Raw genomic sequence first — 15535 nt, 5'->3', positions numbered from 1 at the left:
ACACACAACGCCTGTCTCCACCGGAGACAGCCCGGCGAATGAGGCGGCTTCAGCCAGTGACAGCTCTTATGTAGGTGAGGGTGGGACCACCCGTCACGTGACCCCATCCCCCTCTGAAGCAAGGGAGAGCCCAGGCTTCCCCAGTGACGTGACGGGTAACCCTGCCCTCACATACATACGAGCTGTCACTGTTAAAGCCGCATCATTCGACAGGCTGTCTCCGGTGGAGACAGGCGATGCATGCGCTGGATGGACATCCCACCGATGGATCCCGGTGGAGAGAAGATCACCCGTCGCAGGATGTGGTACTTCTCCAGCGTGCAATTTCTGAAGGAACAAACGTGAACTAACCCCCTAAATCACATGTGTGTGGTTTGGACCACACACCTCCACCTCCTCACCTCCTCCTGCGTGGTTCAGTCTGGTATGACAAAAATCACAGCCTGTTGTAGTACCACATCCTGGGGACAGATATGTCTTCTGCTGCTGCTCCCCATCTTTTGGAGTCCACGACCTTCTTGTGCTCCCTATATTGTAGGTACTCCTCAGGTTCCCAATTTTGAGCTTAAAACATAATTGATGTATGCCCTGGGGAACAGAGGCTTCAGCAATTCCACCAGTTAATCTATTGCTGCCTTCCTCTTGATATGCCATTCTTGTGCTTATTATTATTTAACCACTTCCCGGTAGACAATTGACGTCCGGGAAGTGGTTCAGTTATCCTGACTGGACGTCTATTGATGTCCAACAGGATAACGTGAGGGAGCGCAGCATGGCGATCAGTGATGTGGGGTGTCAGTCTGACACCCCGCATCTCCGATCTCGGTAAAGAGCCTCCGGTGGACGACGGCGTATCTACTGATACGCCGTCGTAAGTCTTACTGAATCCGGCTAAATGTTTTTTTTCAACCTGATTCTTGTCAAGCCTGCCTTGCCTACACACGATCGTGAAAAAAAATGCTGGAGCAAAGCGCGGTGATGTACAACACGTACAACAGCACTATAAAGGGGAAGTTCCATTCGGATTAGCGCCACCCTTTAGGCTGCTTTTGCTGATTTAGTTTTAGTAAAAGTTTGGTGAGAGACGATTCACGCTTTTCAGTCTTCACGCTTTTCAGTCTGTTACAGAGTGACGAATGTGCCATCTCCATTACGAACGCTAGCTTTACCAGAACGAGCGCTCCCATCTCATAACTTGCATCTGAGCATGCATGTTTTTTTCACGTCGTTAAAGCCTACACATGACCGTTTTTCACGACGTAACAACGTGAAAAACTACGCCAAAAAAATAGAGCATGTTCTAAATTTTTAATGCCCATTTTTCACGTCATAAAAAATTCTCTGGAGCCCACACACGATCGTTTTTAATGACATTTAAAAAAAATTGCATTTTTCACATCATGAAAAACGGTCGTGTGTACGTGGCATAAGCCTTATGCCGCATACACACAACCGTTTTTCCCAATGTGTCATTAAAAACTACCGTGTGTAGGCTCCAGAGCATTTTTCGCGACGTGAAAAATGGGCATTAAAAAATTAGAACATGCTCTAAATTTTCGCATCGTTTTTCCACGTCGTAGAAAATGTTCGTGTGTAGGCTTTAACGACGTGAAAAAAAACACGCATGCTCAGAAGCAAGTTATGAGACAGGAGCGCTTGTTCTGATAAAACTAGCGTTCGTAGTGAAGATAGCACATACATCACGAATGTAACTTCCCCTTTATAGTGCCGTCGTACGTGTTGTACGTCACCGCGCTTTTCTTCAGTATTTTTTTTCACGATTGTGTGTAGGCAGGCTTGACAAGAATCGGGTTGAAAAAAACTTCGGCCCGGATTCAGATACGAGTTACGACGGCGTATCTCCGGATACGCCGTCGTAACTCCGAGTGTGCGGGTTGTATCTATGCGCCCGATTCTTAGAATCAGTTACGCATTGATTTCCCTAAGATCCGACCGGCGTAAGTCTCTTACACCGTCGTATCTTAGTCTGCATATTTACGCTGGCCACTAGGTGGCGCTTCCGTAGATTTACGCGAGGAAAATGCAAATTAGGTAGTCACGCCGATTCAGAAACGTACGTCCGCCTGGCGCATTTTGTTACGTCGTTTACGTTAGGCTTATTCCGGCGTAAAGTTACCCCTGCTATATGAGGCATATCTTATGTTAAGTATGGACGTCGGGCCAGCGTCGAATTTTCCGTCAATTACGTCGTTTGCGTATAAGGGCTGTACGTAAGTTACATTCACGTCGAAAGCATTGCCTATTTGCGGCGTAATTTGGAGCACGCGCACTGGGATACGTTGACGGACAGCGCACGCGCCGTTAGTCAAAAACGTAATTTACGTGGGGTCAGCCTTCATTACCATACAACACGCCCACTGCATGGAGAATTTGAATTCCGCGGGCTTACGCCGGACCACATACGCTACGCCGCCTTAACTTAGGGCGCAAGTTCTTTCTGAATACGGAACTTGCGCCCTAAGTTACGGCGGCGTAATGTATCTGAGATACGTTACGCCCGCCGATAGATACGAAAATGTATCTGAATCCGGGCCCTCGTCTTTTCTAGACCATTAAAAATGGTCGTGTGTAGGCGGCATTAGAATTTTTTTTGATGACACTTTAGTGCAAGATATGGATTTTTTCTAAATGTTTTCAGAGAACCATGTGCAGTTTAAATTCATGTAAAATGTGGAATAATACTGTGCAGGTCTCAATAATAAATGAAATGAAATGCAGTGATGTTGGGGTATACAAAACTGACTCAATCTAGGTGAATCATGCTGCTGCAGCAAAAAATGTCAGATATAAACATTGGTAGCAAAAACAGTTGGATTTAGCTGCGCTGCATGACACCTCTAATAATCAAGTGAAATTAAATAAATCAAACACAAATACGTGTTCACAAAAATGACCTGTGCAGACAAAACACCGTGACCTATTAAAACTTAATTAATGTGAATAACAATAGTCCATATGAAATCCAGTTCCCGTGATGTTCCAATGAGATTTCTAAATAACGGTCCAAAGGAAACCGTGCCAAAGAACAGGATAGATGAAACCTCCACCTCTTATCTGCTTACCAGCTCAAATGGATCTCTATGAATGAGATCATAAGCATGTGTGGCTAGCAGCCCTGCTTTGGATTTTCCTGGAACCTCCTGTATGTTATTCGCCTGTATGTTCCACCTTTGTTCTCTCAATCAAAGCTCCCATTCAAGGTGACCCAAAAAGGAAGGGTGCTGATATAGTGTAATAACGTCAAATAACATTTATTGTGTAAAAAACAGAATGCACTCACATGCCGTAGAATATAAAAGTGCGTGTATTGTTGCTGTAGCCGGCCGGCTTTTACTATCCGCCCGTCCTTCCGGATAGCAGCGAGGTATACTATGGTGACGTCAGCACGCCGCTCCTCCCTACGCCGTTTCGTCAAATCGCTGACTTCTTCCAGGGGCTTCGTATTTTTGCTAGACCATTAAAAATGGTCGTGTGTACGCGGCATTCAAATTTTTTTTGATGACACTTTAGTGCAAGATTTGGATTTTTTCAAAATGTTTTATGAAACCATGTGCAGTTTTAATTCATCCCCTAAGCATGCAGTTTGAAGGATTTTCTTTTTTAATATCAACCTTTAGGCTGCCTGAAAGGACCCTTTTCCTACAGACAAAAAAATTATTATTATTTTTTTTATTTTATTTTTTAGCATTAGTACATATCCTTCAGGCTCTGTGTTTGACAATCTCATGCCTATTAGCCCAGACAATGGCCATTACTGATATCGAAGGTACGGCTTCAGGATTCAATCCTTATTAGCATTTTCTGAATCAAACAGGTACACTTTTTAATTATGGCAAAACAAAAGAATGAAAAATACAGTGAACGTGATGCACACATTCACAACATACACATAATAATGTTATATATGAATTTTAACAATATTCCAAAATGATTACCAATATATACAGGACTCATTTATTTATTATCGTACATGTCCCTTCATAGTAAACGGACACATTTGACATCACTATGAATCAATCTGGTCTAGTCTAGGCCACTGAATTATGACATCACCGGTATATATCAGGCAAGGTTGGATTGATACGGTGAAGGACATCTGAACATCTATACCAATAGATAAACATTTTGAAGCTCTTTTCTTGGACTGTACAACCAACAGAAATGTTATGAGTGAAATGCTTTCTCCCGATCCTCACTGCTGAATTTTGTGCCTAATTCTCTTTCTCAAGTAACTGTATAAGGTGGGAGATTGGGGTGAGTAAGAGTAGACAATATTGAGTAAATTTGGGAAATCGAAGTGTGGTGGGGGCGAGTCACATCTTAAGAGTTCTTCTAAGGGAGTAGGATAAGAAACCAACCTGCGTCTTTCCAGCAAAGATTGGATGAAAAAGGTCAGCTGTTGGTTCAAAAACCAAGTCTGTATTCCAGGTAAATTAGAAATAATATTGGATGAATGAGTAACTTGTATAGCGCTACAACGCTAACTAAATCGCCTCAAGGTGCTTTTGCAGCCAGTGTCCACCTGTGTCTTCAGAAGAGGTGGGTTTTGAGCTTCTTCCTGAAGGCCAGATGGTTTTCTTCCGAGCGGATGTCCGCGGGTAGAGCGTTTCATAGCCGGGGTGCTTGGACTGCGAACCTTTGCTCGCCTTTTGATTTGTAGCGGGTCTTGGGGATGTGGAGGAATTTCTGGTTAGTAGACCGGAGGGGGCGACCTGGGGTGTAGTGCTTTATTTTGTCGCAGCGGTATTGCAGGTCTTTTCCTTGTATACTTTTGTGGGTGAGGCAAAGGGTCTTGAATGGAACACGATCCTTCACGGCTAGCCAATGGAGGGTCCTCAGGGACGGGGTGATTGATTGATATTGAGAGGGCCAGAGAGAGAATGGAAAGAAGAAAATATTGGCGCTGGCAAGCTTCACTCCAGTGACCAATTAGGGATCTATGTATACCAATGGGAAAAGACGGCCTGTCAAATAGTGGTGTCACTGGGCCTACCTATGCAGACATATTGGAAGTAGAGATCCACTTATTCCACTAAATTAGGGTTTAGTCTATAGGTGGCAACATAAAACCCATGTCTTTCAGTTTATTTGGTAATGTCCATGGGAGAGCCCAGAGATCAAGTTGGGATAAAGACTGATCGATCTGGACCCACAACTTACATGGAAAGTTATAGAACCACTTGAGACCATCCACACTACATTCTCCGACAGCTCTCCTCCACCATCCACACTACATTCTCCGACAGCTCTCCTCCACCATCCACACTACATTCTCCGACAGCTCTCCTCCACCATCCACACTACATTCTCCGACAGCTCTCCTCCACCATCCACACTACATTCTCCGACAGCTCTCCTCCACCATCCACACTACCTTCTCCAACAGCTCTCCTCCACCATCCACACTACATTCTCCGACAGCTCTCCTCCACCATCCACACTACATTCTCCAACAGCTCTCCTCCCACCATCCACACCACATTCTCCTCCAGCTCTCCTCCACCATCCACACTACATTCTCCGACAGCTCTCCTCCACCATCCACACTACATTCTCCGACAGCTCTCCTCCACTACCCACACTACATTCTCCAACATCTCTCCTCCCACCATCCACACTACATTCTCCGACAGATCTTCTCCACCATCCACACTACATTCTCCGACAGCTCTCCTCCACCATCCACACTACATTCTCCGACAGCTCTCCTCCACCATCCACACTACATTCTCCGACAGCTCTCCTCCCACCATTCATACTACATTCTCCGACAGCTCTCCTCCACTACCCACACTACATTCTCCAACATCTCTCCTCCCACCATCCACACTACATTCTCCAACAGATCTTCTCCACCATCCACACTACATTCTCCGACAGCTCTCCTCCACCATCCACACTACATTCTCCGACAGCTCTCCTCCACCATCCACACTACATTCTCCGACAGCTCTCCTGATGTGCACGAGTGCCTAGTTTTTCTCTATTCCTCATTGGCTGAGGCAGCAGCAGCAGGAGAGCTCCTCATTGTCTCCCACAGCGGTTAATCACAGATTGTGAGCCAATGAGGGGAGAGAGAGGGTAGGCCAAGGCTCCATGCCTGAATTGACTCGCAGAGCTGCAGTTCAGGAATGAGCCCACTTGGTTGACCCCATAGCAAGCGGTTTGCTCTGAGGGCACTCAGCAGGTGGAAGGGGCAGGGAGCACATGCAGGGGACCTGAAAAGAGGAGGATTGGGGCTGCTCTATGCAAAACCATTACACAGAGCAGAGAAGTATAACATGTTTAGTTTAATATGCCTGAGGAAAGCTCACCCATATAAATTCTCTGGTGCTGCACAAGGTTGCCTTTCTCAGTGAAAGATTTCCCACACTCTGAATATGAAAAAAGGGATACTCATCTGATGTTCAACAAGGCATTCTTTAGGAGTGAAAGATTTCCCGCACTCTGAAAATCACTAAGGACACTCACCCATGTGAACTATTTGATGTTTTACAAGTGTTCCTTTCTCAGTGAAACATATACCGCACTCTGAACATAAATAAGGACGATCAACTGTATGAATTTTCTGATGTTTAACAAGGGTTTGTTTTTCAGGGAAAGATATCCCGCACTCTGAACATGAGTAAGGATGCTCCCCCGTGTGAATTCTTTGATGTTGCACAAGGTCTCCTTTCCTATGGAAAGATTTCCCGCACTCTGAACATGAGTAAGGACGCTCCCCCGTGTGAATTCTTTGATGTTGCACAAGGTCTCCTTTCCTATGGAAAGATTTCCCGCACTCTGAACATGAATAGGGACGCTCCCCCGTGTGAGTTCTTTGATGTTGCACAAATCTTTCTTTCCTTTGGAAAGATTTCCCGCACTCTGAACATGAATAGGGACGCTCCCCCGTGTGAATTCTTTGATGTTGCACAAGGCTTTCTTTTTTAGCGAAAGATTTCCCACACTCTGAACATGAATAAGGACGCTCACCCGTGTGAATTCTCTGGTGACGAACAAGATGATTTCTTTGTCGGAAAGAGTTCCCACACTCTGAACATGAAAAAGGACGCTCACCTGTGTGAACTCTTTGGTGCTGAATACGTTTTTCTTTCTTAAAAAAACATTTCCCGCACACTGAACAAGGGAAAGGACGCTCACTCATGTGAATTCTCTGATGTTGAATAAGTTTACCTTTCTTAGTGAAAGATTTCCCGCACTCTGAACATGAATAAGGACGCTCCCCCGTGTGAATTCTCTGGTGTTCAGCAAGTGTTCTTTTCTGAGTGAAAGATTTCCCGCACTCTGAACATGAGTATCGATTCTTAGCTCTGTGATCTCCTTCATGGGGTGAGGAAGTTTCCTCGGGATTAGAAGGATCTGTTGATCTATCTGCAGTGTGAGATCTTACATGGATATTTACAATCATAGTATGTGATTGATGAGAAGATTCCCCCTGATCAGAGGGATCCATTGATGTCTCCGGACAGGAAGATCTGTGATGTATATTTGGTGTATTTGGATTTCCTCCTGGAGGATCCTGTGTGATGACAATATCTTCTGACTTACAATCAGCAGATAATAGAAGATGTCTCTCCGAGGAATTCCTCACATCACATCCATCTGTTGGGAAGAAGGAAAATATATAACAAATCTCAGTAGATGACAAATAACTGGAGTTTTAACTCCTCCCCCTGTCGGTGGAATAAGTGGAAATGGCGATCTCACAGCTGGGCTCCTGTTCTCCCTCCAAAATCAATCAGAAAAGTCTTCACACCGAGTCCATATATGATCTGCTAATTCTATAATAATAATAAATAGTTATGACTGAGGCTTCATTATCCAAAACGCGTTAGTGGATTGTTACTACATCGGATTGGCTGGATTTTATATGATGAAGAGTTTGCAGATCATATATGGACTCCAAGCTGAGTCAGCAAGAAAAAAAAAGTCACGTTGGTCTAACAGTCACCACTTTCACAGAGCTCTGGCATGGAACTGGGTACAACTGTAACATCAAAATATGGAGAAAAAACCTTCCTCCAAGATTTACAATGCTGGTGTCCTAGGGTGGCACCATCCCTCCTCCATCAGTGTGGAGACAACCTAACTGTTAGGTCAGTTTGCACTTGCTTTGGCTTCAATATGCTTTTATGTTGTGTTTTTAAAGTGGATATAAAGTCACTTCTCATCTTTTCTAAACTACTGCCATAGTGCTGATCTATAAGGATATAGATGCCTCCTGCATGTATCCTTACCTGTCAAATGTCTCCCCTCTGTCTGTAATAAGAACTGAAAAACTGCAGATTATGTGGGTGGATCTGTTGTCTGGAGCTCGGTGGGTGGAGTCGTGATGTCAGTAGACTCTCCGCCCTCCTCTACACTCCCCTTGTCAACATGCATTTTCTCCTGTATATTTATTACACTGAATTCTCCTATGATCACTAACATCCAGTCAAAATCCAGAAAAGTAACCACATGACTTCAGAAAAGGAGTGGGGGGTGGGAATTAAAAAATAATGCCTGTCTCCAGGCTAGTGCGTGAGATATGTAAATAACCTGTCACTCACAGCAAGGGGGCGGAACGGACTAAGGTTTTCCTCTGTAAGTTTGTTTTATTTCACTGAACAATAAAAGAGGATTGCTCAGAGCTGGATTAACTCTGTGAGGCAAAACTGGGCACAGATGACAGGAAATCTTATACTCTACATTGTGACATCAAAAATAAATAAATAATTTGGGTTTACATCCACTCCACTCCATTCATGATGTGCAAGTTTAAGGGATCCCACACCGATCAGTCACTCCCTTGTCTAAATCACTGTCATTATCACTACTCCTGTCAGCCTTGTAACAGAAGAAAGGCGCCCGCATCACTACAGTAAACAATTGCGCATGGGGCAGCCACACCTCCTGCCCACCCCTTGTCCCGACCCTGCTTGGAACCCATCCAGGGGTCACGCTAAGGGGAAACTCCACCACACAGTTCAACTCTTTACAGCGTCCTCACTGATCACCTCCCATACAGGAACAGACCACGAGGTCCGATCCGGTTCAGAATCAGGAAGTTACACATGCAGGGGAAGGAACATCACAGCACCAAGTGTTAACTCTTACCACACCACACATTAACCCTTTAGTAGGCAAACACATATTTAACCTTTTAGAACCTGCCTATAGGATGATGTGAAGATCTGATAATTATCTAACATTTTTTTTACACTACAATCCTTATACTTAGAAGTAAAATGAGACGTTGACCTGTTTTTTCCACAATGTCTGTTACCTACCTGTGTCACAAGGTAGAGAAATGTCCTCCTGTTCACTTTTCATAATCATCCCAACCTCCTCCGTGATTGGCTGATCACCCCCCACATACGTCTCTACTTCTTCTTCTTTCACCTCAGCTTTTATATTAATCCGTTCTTCTCCCTACACCAAAAATAATAGAAAACATCTATTAAAGTCACCTCAAGGAAAATATAAAGTACAAGACAAGGATGAAGAGGACCCACAATGACATGTGACTGGGCTTAAGACCCACAGAGGAAATTAATATATATAAAAAAATAAACATGAGGGTGAAAAATGTAGGGAGTTCAAAAGTAGCTAGAAACGGGGATGGGGGGGTAACTAAGACTGCACGTGAGATGACAAAGTAAAACAAGAGACTACACAGAAGAACGTCATCTCATGGCTTAGAATATATACTTAGGTCTAGATGCCCAGCCCCACCTACCTGATGATGGTGAGGGATGGTGTGGTCCTCCTGTATGGAATCCCGAGAACACAGAAGAGGGGGAAATCTCTCACCCTAAACCCCAAAGATGAACGGAAAAAAAATAGAGCAAGAGATTTAATAGAAAAATATCATCTCATAGATTAGAATACATTTGAGTTCTAATTGCCCAGTCCCATCTACCTGATGATGGTGGGGGATGGTGTGATCCTCCTGTGTGGAATCCTGGGAATACAGAGGACCTCCCTCTCCCATAGACTGCTGATCCCCGGATTTCTCTTCTTCTTCTACTTTCACCTCAACTTTCATGTCTTTCAGTTCTTCATCCTAAAGTACAAATATGATAGAACGTATTTGTAAAAGGAAATAAGGGATGACATAGAAGAATGTTATTTCAAGGTACAGAATTCTATTTGAGTTCTAATTGCTCAGTCCCCACCTACCTGATGATGGTGAGGAATGGTGTGATCTTCCTGTGTGGAATCCCGGGAATACAGAGGACCTCCCTCCTCCATAGACTGCGGATCCTCAAACATCTCTTCTGTTTCCACTTTATTCTCAACTTTGATGTCTTTCAGTTCTTTACCCTAAACTCAAAATGAGAAAAATGGATTCATAAAAAGGAAACAAAAGAAAAAATAGCAGGTTATTTGGAAGTAAGGATGAGCTCCGGCGTGTTCGCACAGTACATGTGCAGAGCCCGCCAGGAAGTCGGCACTCGCGCTGCGCTAATCACAACCAGGGAGACATTTCCCGATCTCTGCAGCCGAGCATCGGGACAATGTCTCCCTTGCCGTGATTAGCGCAGCGCGGGTGCCGACTTCCTGGCGGGCTCTGCACGTGCACTGTGCGAACACACCAGAGCTCATCCTTATTTGGAAGCATAGAATTCTACAATGTATTTGAGTTCTAATTGCTCAGCCCCACCTACCTGATGATGGTGGGGGATGGTGTGACCTTCCTGTGTGGAATCCTGGGAATACAGAGGACGGGGACATCTCTCTGGTGGGTTCCCATTACTGGATCCATCTGTAGGAAACACACACACTGACTGAATACATTGGCCCAGATTCAGGTAGATCCGCGCAATATTTGCGTGGGCAAAGAGCAAAGATTTTTCTCTGCGCCCACGCAAATATTTCGATTTGCCCGCGATTCACGGAGCAGTAGCTCCGTAAATTGCGCGGCCGCTATGCTAATTAGCCCTGCGTAAGGGCGCCTAATGTAAATGATCCCGCCGGGGGCGGGAATCATTTAAATTAGGCGCGCTCCCGCACCGAGCGAACATCGCATGCTCCGTCGGGACTTTTACGTCATTTGCTTCTAAGTGAACGTGAATGGCGTCCAGCGCCATTCACGAATCACTTACGTAAACGACGTGAAATTTAAATTTCACGAGCGGGAAGGGCGGCTATACTTTAGCATTGGCTGCTCCTACTATGAGAAGGAGCAGCCTTACGCTAAAGTCGCCGTACGGAAACTCCGTACCTTGCGTGCGCAGGGCCCGCGCAACTTTTGTGAATCGGTGGTAGTATGCAATTTGCATACTATACGCCGATCACAATGGCCGCGCCCCCTAGCGGCCAACGCAAGAATGCAGCCTGAGATATGAAGGCATAAGGAGGCTTATGTCTGTCATATCCTAGGCTGCAGTCCGCGTAGCGATGTTCCTGAATCAGGGGCATTCGCTACGCGGGAGCAAAACAGCTATTGCGCCGCGCAACCTATGGTTGCGCGGGCGCAATAGCTTCTTGAATCTGGGCCCTTGTTTCTATGTGTTTATCAGATGATGGGGGATCTAGGTGGAGCCTCCGTACTGCTCTCTCCTTTACAATAAAGTCTCCTCTTACCCGGTGATGTGAGGGGCGGCTGATTCTCCATCATGACGTCCTTGTAGAGATCCTTGTGTCCTTCTAATTGAATTATAATGCGATTACCTCCTCTGCTGCCAATTCCAACAACGTCTTCTCTTTCCTTCCTCACAACTCACCTCTCACCCGGGACTTCCTTTGTTAGACCCCCTACATCACTTCCTGTCTGTTTATCACTTCCTGTCTGCACCTGACATCACTTCCTCTCCAGCTGTGGTATCACTTCCTGTGTCTGTACAGTGTATTCACAATGTATCTGGTCTATAAACCAGAGGCTCTGGATGGACAGTTGGATAAATGGCTCTATATTTAGGATGTATCCGGTCTATAATCCAGTCTATGTTTAGATTTGTCAGTCAGACAGTAGCAGATGGCACATAGCTGGCCTGCCACCATTATCCGACAAATGGAGATGAAGTTCTAGATTGAGGGACAGGGGGATGTGACAGACCGAGCCCATACAGCTCCCATCATCTCCTCGTCTTCCTAACGTTTACTGTGAAGTGCTCTGCCTCCTTATCTATCCTATTTTTTGCAAACTCAGCTGGACCTAGAGCCAGAGGTGCACTTTCATTCACCAAAACACAAGCTGACAACAGTAGAAGCCAATTACTATACTGGTGCGGGAGAGGAAAATGTAGTAGCTGACAGTTTTAGTCTTTGTGCAATAGCTGTTGTTGGGGGTCTTCCTCAATCTGCAATAAACAGAAGCTATAAGGAGGTAGAGTGCATCAGAATTGAAAAGAGGCAGGGCTCAGTGCTGGCTGTACCTCCTTTATAGTAGGGTGACCAGACATCCCCGGTTTCCGGGGACAATCCCCGGATTAAGGACACTGTCCCCAGACCAAGTCTGTCCCCGGTTTTGTCCCCGAATTGGATTTGAACAGGGGTTGGGGCAATTTCAAAGTAAGTCAGTGCAGAATAAAAAATAATAATTCTTGATTACACACCCCAACTCCACCGCGACTACTCGCTTAGCGGGGTGTATTTTTTCCATTATCTGTGCCCCTTTCTGATGATCATGTGCTGGTCAGAGCGGAGGGAATATTTCTTCCGTTTCGGGCGCATGCCCATTTAGCTCCGCTCGCATGTTCTTCTGCCCTGTCTCAAGTCCCTGCAAGCCGCCTGCCTGCTTATTCCATTGCCTTCCCTGGTGGAGTGATCTTCCTCCGCTCCCCACCCAGAGAGTAAGACGTGACAGACTGAGAGGCGGGGGCAGAGAGTTGCTAATTGCCGCCATTGCTAGTAAAAAGAAAATGTCCTCTAAGGGCAATGTTACTTTTGATTCAAATCCATGTCCCCCCAAAACACACAGATTCTGGGATCAATGTTAAAGGAGTTGTAAAGGAAAAAAATGTTTTGCCTAAAATTAATGTCTGCAAGGTAGACAGACAGAATAGTGTAATGATTCTGTTAAAAAAACTAGTAAATACCTATTAAATTCCTTCATCTATATCACCTCCGGCGTTCTAGTTTCTGTTCTCTCATTCACTTCTTGGTTTGCAGCGCTCGTTCATGTAAGAACTACATTTCCCAGTATGCATTGTGGCACGCCCAGTAATCCACACCTCCTTGAAGTCTCTAACACATAGAGAGCGTCCTGCCACACAGATGTAGTTCCCAGGAGGGGGCGAGCATGTTACTGACCACCGCAGTAAAGCCTCCCTTCACGGTGGTGAGTAACAATCAGACAAGCAGGAAGTGAACAGAACAGAGAAGAAATAGAGCAACTTCTGAGCAAAAACGAACAATGAGGAAGTGAAAAGAGGAATGTCTGCAGGTAAAGGATGCTTATTATGAAAAACAAAATTTCCTTTACAACCCTTTTAAGGGCCTATATGCCACATTTCCAGCAAGGAATGCTTCACACTGTGGAACTTATAGCAGATGCTGATGTCATCAGCAAGCCACCTGTCTGGGGTTGTCTGCTATAATGTGTTTATTGAAAGTAGGTCTAGTGTGCCTCCTAGGGGGCTTTCACCCATTGTTAGTGTTCTGTGTTTATACTTATGATAATGTGTATTGTACATTCCGTGCTTGGAGACGGCAAATCTGACCTGCAATGAGACATCGGAGTCATCCAGGTGGTTAATTAAGGATCCTCTGTGATAGGATTAGCCACGAGTCAGCTGTACCTTGTTAGCTAAACCATTGTGTAGTGTTTTGGGTCATTGTTAACCACTTAAGACCCAGACCTTTAGGCAGCTCTCCCCGTTCTTCAGCTCCGGGGACCGATCGCGGGACTCCAGCGGCGATCGGGTCCGTGGGTGCGCACCCGCGACTGGGCACTAGCAGAGGACGTACCTGTACGTGCATGTGCCCAGCCGTGCCATTCTGCCGACGTAAATGTGCAGGAGGCGGTCCTTAAGTGGTTAATGTGGTGAGTGACCTCCTTCTCAAGTGTATAAAAGCCTGTATTCTTGTTCAAAAAAACAGTTCCAGCTTTGCAGCTAAATGAGTCCTGCCTAGTTCTTGGTTGTAGTATGCGGCTATAATATCTCATATCTATAATCAGGCTGCAGGAAGTGGTATATGACAGAAGCACTCAAGCGGAGTGTGGGACGTTCCATTACAGGCATAACATCAGTGAGGCAGGTAGTCAACACATGTGCTATAGACTTCACTATGGTCAAAATGTGTTGACTTGACTATTCTAAAGCCTCGTACACACGGTCGGACATCCGACAAACTTTCCCTTGGATTTTTGTCCGAAGGGAGTTGTCCGGTCACACCCATAGCATACACACGCTCTGACTTTTCTGCAAATTTTTCTAAAACTTTCCCAACATCACGTGGTTTTTCTGCTCTTTACCGCCACCCTTTGGTTAACTTCTGCTATTGTTGGTTGATTTTAACATTGGTTCTGAGCATGCGTATTTTCACTTTGTACAAAAGTCCGATGGCTTGCTGTACACACGGTCTTACTAGGCACCATCAGGCTTTTGTTGCCTAACTTACCTAACTTTTTGTCCGATGAAACCCAAAAAAGTTGGTCCGATGGAGCGTTTACACACGATCGGACAAAATTGAAAACTTGCAGATTTTGAAGTTTGTTGGCCGAAAGTCCGACCGTGTGTACAGGCCTTTAGAAAGAAAAAACTAGAAAACACTTTCTTATTTTTGGCTGCAATCTACTTGCTCTATCTTAGAAAAAGCAGCTTTGCTAAAAGGAAAGAAGAAACCCTGAGGAAAAAGGGATTATCCAATATGCTTATTTGTACTTTGCCAAACAGCAGAAAAAAGGTGACAAGTGGCCTCTATTTGCTATAATTCTTGGTGTACATCTATTGTTTTTTGCCCAGAGGATGAGGTTTCCATCCTTGAGCTTCTTCATTGACGAAATGGAGGAGGGTTTGGTAGTCAGCACTCTTAAAGCACAGGTGGCTGAATTCTTTGTTTTAGTATGTAGTAGCCATATTGTCTCTGCTACTTTCAGCGCTCACTTATGGTCTGACACTGCTACAACAAAAATATATTGTCTTTGAAAACCTACCCTAATAAAGACTTTTTTTGACTGGAAGCCAACCATTAAGGGTTTCTGCTGCTGCTGCATGTGAGCCAATGAGGAAAGTAAAGTAAATTATTACATATGTAATGTATTTGATGACACAATGTGTTGTCGCTGATGCTGTCCCTGAGAATTGTAAAGTTACCCGTTGCCCCAGTGGCAAGGTCTGTTTTGGCGAAACACGTACAGCAGCGTTTTCAGCAGTGACGTCATCCCACAAGGTGTTCAATGTGGGATTTTTTTTTACATGCAGTTTGACTTTTATCTATGCGAGTAGATGCACAGTTTTATTAAATATCTGTCTTTTACTGCACCATAAGCGATTCTCTCTTCCTCTTTTACATGCTGCCTTCTTTGTGGCTGAGTGGTGGACTGCCTGTTTAATCCGTTGAGAAGGACGGCTCTCAGTGGCAT

At 45.0% G+C, this 15535-nt stretch overlaps 3 protein-coding genes across 3 annotated transcripts in view; all 3 read right to left on the bottom strand.

Moving 5' to 3' along the window:
- LOC120910026 (gastrula zinc finger protein XlCGF57.1-like) overlaps positions 1–9813 on the bottom strand; it is a 27284-nt gene extending 17471 nt beyond the window's left edge. Inside the window, exon 1 of the mRNA XM_040321870.1 lies at positions 9743–9813. The gene's annotated coding sequence lies outside the window, so the exon portion shown is untranslated. The remainder of the gene's footprint in view (positions 1–9742) is intronic.
- The window catches only part of LOC120910546 (zinc finger protein 850-like), a 1103195-nt gene that overhangs the window by 925007 nt on the left and 162653 nt on the right, over positions 1–15535 (bottom strand).
- LOC120909793 (zinc finger protein OZF-like) lies at positions 5957–15535 on the bottom strand. The gene is made up of 4 exons (XM_040321526.1): positions 15431–15535; positions 10186–10329; positions 9294–9435; positions 5957–7626 (listed from the first exon to the last, which is right to left on the bottom strand). The coding sequence occupies exons 1-4, from the start codon at positions 15533–15535 to the stop codon at positions 6479–6481; spliced, it is 1539 nt and encodes a 512-aa protein (XP_040177460.1). The 3' UTR covers positions 5957–6478.

Source organism: Rana temporaria, chromosome 8, assembly GCF_905171775.1.
Source record: "Rana temporaria chromosome 8, aRanTem1.1, whole genome shotgun sequence".
Taxonomy (NCBI): domain Eukaryota; kingdom Metazoa; phylum Chordata; class Amphibia; order Anura; family Ranidae; genus Rana; species Rana temporaria.
Note: the sequence above shows the minus strand (reverse complement) of the source record. Positions and strands in the feature narration are given on the sequence as shown.

Coding starts and splice junctions, on each gene's coding strand:
- LOC120909793 (XM_040321526.1), bottom strand. CDS start 15,535: ATGCCACTGAGAGCCGTCCTTCTCAACGGATTAAACAGGCAGTCCACC. Junction 10,330..15,430: donor AGAGAATCGCTTATGGTGCA/GTAAAAGACAGA, acceptor TTTTGAGTTTAG/GGTAAAGAACTGAAAGACAT. Junction 9,436..10,185: donor CCATTCCTCACCATCATCAG/GTAGGTGGGGAC, acceptor TTTTTGGTGTAG/GGAGAAGAACGGATTAATAT.